Source organism: Acanthisitta chloris, unplaced genomic scaffold (assembly GCF_000695815.1).
Source record: "Acanthisitta chloris isolate BGI_N310 unplaced genomic scaffold, ASM69581v1 scaffold34193, whole genome shotgun sequence".
In the NCBI taxonomy this organism is placed as follows: Eukaryota; Metazoa; Chordata; class Aves; order Passeriformes; family Acanthisittidae; genus Acanthisitta; species Acanthisitta chloris.
This window is the reverse complement of record NW_008665975.1, coordinates 672-4,458: the sequence shown is the minus strand read 5'-3', so window position 1 is coordinate 4,458 and position 3,787 is coordinate 672. Positions and strand designations below refer to the sequence as shown.

General features: G+C 54.7%; 1 protein-coding gene across 1 annotated transcript; it reads left to right on the top strand.

The window, feature by feature from the left end:
- Positions 1-239: 239 nt before the first annotated feature.
- Positions 240-3,770, top strand: CCDC43 (coiled-coil domain containing 43; the record flags this gene model as incomplete). The annotated part of the gene is made up of 4 exons (XM_009071942.1): positions 240-327; positions 2,221-2,356; positions 2,908-2,966; positions 3,583-3,770. Coding segments are annotated over 4 exons (471 nt in total), but the record flags the coding sequence as incomplete, so codon positions are not given.
- Positions 3,771-3,787: the final 17 nt, after the last annotated feature.

The window sequence follows — 3,787 nt, the reverse complement described above, 5'->3', positions numbered from 1 at the left end:
GGCACAGCCCCGGGGCAGAGCTGTGATGCCTAATGTCATATCCGTCACACCACTGTGTCCTTCGGGGTAACCAGAGTCATGTATGTGCCCAACGAGCAGGGCTGGGGTGAAAAGCTGTGTCCTGAGCTCACTGCTGGGTGTGTGGGTCCTCTGCACATGGTGCTTTTCATGCCTGACTCCTGCTGGTTTGTGGCAGCCAGCTCTGTCCTAAGGCTGAGGAATTTCTTTTCCCTTCCTAGGAAGAAGATCTTTTGAATGATGTGTGCAGGGAAGTCGTGCAGAAGTGGTCTGAGTCGCAGGTCGTGGATGCCAAAGAGGAGAAGGAAGGTAGTGTGCTGCTTGGGGGGGCCTCAGGGTGCTGTGCCTCACTCCTCAGTGTGGGAGTGACCTGCAGGGCCTCACCACAACGAAAACTCTGTGCTTGGCCTGGTAGGAATTAAATCAACCACTGCCCGTGTGTCTGCAGGTCTGACCTGCTTCTCATTCCAGTGCTGCTCAGTTGCTCCTTGGTCTTCCAGTGTATCATGGGGACGAGCAGTTCCACCTTGGGCTGTCCCAGCATTTGCTGCTCTTTGAGTTCATCATCTGCAGGGAAAAAACCTTTATTTATTCATTTTCCTGTATGATTTGTTTTTCTGATAGTGTTGGAACTAGATGATCTTTAAAGTCCTTTCCACCCTGAACCATTCTGTGACGTTTGTCCTTTCCCAGCAGGCCCAGGGCTGTCCCTGTCAGTGCTGTCCCTGTGGGGGGATGCAGTAGTTAGGCTATAAAACACCTGTGTTGCTTCAATTCATGCCAGTCTGGAAAGCAGCTGTTTTGTATAGCTAAAGCTGTCCCTGTGGAGCACTGGGATGTGCCTCCTGCTGCCTCACCCCAGGAAAGCATCCTTAGCTCCTTTCCCCACATCTTCTCTTAAAACTGTCCTTTTTTCCCCCCTAAATGCTCGTGGGGAAACTCTGTGTAGTTGCTGTGTAACACTGCTCCTTCCCCAGCTGTGTGTGCAGTCCCACTGCCCTGTGTCCCTGATCCATCCCTCAGTCCCAGCTGGGAGCCAAGACCTCTCACCCTCCCTCACCAGGGAGGCTTGTCCTGGTCCCTGGGCACAGGGGATCTGTGTGCTGTGGGAGGATTTGCTGGTTCAGGCACCCTGCAGAGTGACATCAGTGACATTCCAGCAGCACAGCCCTGACTGGAGCCTGTCACAATGGAACATCCCCTTGGGCCAAGTCCTGCCTGTTGTCTGCTTTGCATGTTTTTGTGGCTTCTGGTTGCAAACAGGATGTTGTTATTGCCCAATGTCACCCAGAAATGGCTCTGGCAGTGCCACTACGAGGGCTGTGCTGAGCCCCAGCTCCTCCTGTCCCTCAGTCCCAGCACAGGCCACGCAGCAGCTCACTGGCTTCCCCAGAAATTCCCTGAAGCCCATCCTTGGCCTGACCTTGCCTTTGGCTGGGCACAGGGAGAAGTTACACTGTTCTGTGCATTAAATTCCTCCTGGGAACAAGTGCCAGGGATTGCTGTCCCTGCTGCTGGGCTCCTGCTAGTGCTCACCCACGGGGACTTTCCTTGTCACAACAAGGCAGGAGAGTGTCTGAGTTGATGGAATTGAAGAGCTCCATAAAAGGATAGCCCCCCGAGGTCTGTATCTGCCCAGAATCCTGAGCATCAGTGACTGACAGGCTGAAACAACTTGGTGTCAAACCCAGATGTCACTGCAGGAAATGGGCAGCAGAACTGCAGTGGTAAATGGTAACTCAGCTGTTGGTTTCCCCAGGTTGGGAGGAGAGGGAGAGCATGGAACTGGTCCCTCACTTTGGGTTTCCAGGACTTCTCTTTGTTGGGGTTTGAAGTCCATCCTTAAATTACCTTATTAAGCAGCTTTTAGGCAGAAGAGAATGTGGAGTCCAGTGGATTTTCATCAGCCAGAGTCTGACTGATTCCAGTTCCACTATGAAACTTCCCTCACTCCTGGGAAAACAGTGTCTGCTGGACACAGCACAAGGAACTCGTCCTCGCCAGAAGCCACTGTCACCTCTCCGTGGCAGCTCCCAGCGGGAGTTGCCCACAGCAGCTGGCTTTGCCCCTGGGAGGAGGAGGAGGAGGGTGTTTTGGGGTGGGCACTGTGCCTGTGGGGCTGCAGAGGGGCAGCGTGTGGCCCCTGCCGGCTGTGGTGTGGCGCTGTGGCCTGGGCCAACGCTGCCACTCTGCTTCTGCCAGACGAGCTCCAGGCCATTGCCAGCATGATGGAGAAGCAGGCCAGGATCGTGGTGAAGCCCAAGGAGGTGTCCCAGGAGGAGAAGCAGAGGAAAGCTGCACTCCTGGCTCAGTATGCCAACGTGACTGATGAGGAGGAATATCCTTTCCCGGCACTTGGTGCTCTGAGGGACAATATCAGTTCTGAACTTCCTAAAACATCTTCCAGCTCTGCAGGGTCTGGTGGGGGCAACAGGAAGCTTTCCAGCCTTCCTCCTCCACAGTAGCTTCTGTGGACAAGGCATGGAAGCTCCTGGTTTGCGGAGTGCCACGAGCAGAGTCCTCTGAGGGTGTTTCTCCCCACGTGGCTGTGTGCCCAGCCCAGAGAGCAGTGAATCGCCTCCCGTACCTCTGCACAGCACTTGGTGCTGAGTTTCTCTCTTGCTCTCCGAGGAGAAATCTGATGTAATCCTTTGCAGAGAATGGGGAGTGGGAGGGCTTGAAGGTAGCTCTGGTGCTGAGGAGGAAGCCAAGTGAGCTGGAGGGAACCACACTGGGCACTGGGGCAGTTGGAGCTGAGGGCCTGGATGTGCCTGTGAGAAATCAGCTGCTTCCTCCTGGCTTGATGAAATGGGCCTGTTGGGAGTGAAGTGTGACTGTAGAGAGAGGCACAAGTTCCTTCTGATGTCCATGTTTCCTTAATTCTCTCACTGGTGAGGATGACCAGGATGGATCCACTGCGACTGCAGCGAACATTGGATCAGAGAAATGTATCCTTTGCCTTCCTGGTGCCTTGGGCTGCTTGGCAGGCAGGCAGCCTCCAGGATGAGTGCCCCGTGCCCATCTCCTGTTTCTTTAGGGTCACCTTTGAAGCTTGGGGAGCCATTTTTCCTTCCCTGTAGCCTGACCTTGCTGGTAGTGACAGTGACGGGTCTATCTGCTCCCACCTCATGTGCAGTGCTCACGCTGACCCTGCCATGGCTTTCCCCTCCTCTGTCTCTTCCTTCCCTCTTCCACCCTCTCCAGAGCTTCACGGAACACACTTATGGATAATTCTTCCAGAACATCAGGTTGATGTTACATGGTGTCCAGAGAGGGAAATCATGGGAGGAATGAGACTCACCAGGCCTGAACACGCAGGGTGGGCAGGACCAAGTGTCCCCTGTCTGTCTCAGCACAGCTCTGGGACAGTCCTTAAGCTCTAACACAGAAGCAGTTTTATCAGGTAATTAGGAAGTGAATTCTATATTCCTTTCTCCAGTCCTCCCTGCCCAGTTCCTTACCTGCCTGGTGAGGAAGCAGAAGTGGGAGGTGGGAGGGAGGTGGGGGAAGAGCCACTGCCTGGTGCAGCCTCAGGCAGAGCACTGAGCCCTTAGCCCAGCCCAGCTCTGTTCCGCAACACCAACGTGGAGGATGTGCTGAACGCCAGGAAGCTGGAGAGGGAGCTGCTGCGGGATGAGTTCCAGAGGAAAAAAGAGCAGGATAAACTGCAGAGGGAGAAGGACAAGTTGGCCAAGCAGGAGAGGAAGGAGAAGGAGAAGAAACGGACACAGAAGGGCGAGCGGAAGCGATAGCTGGCGATTCCCCGTGG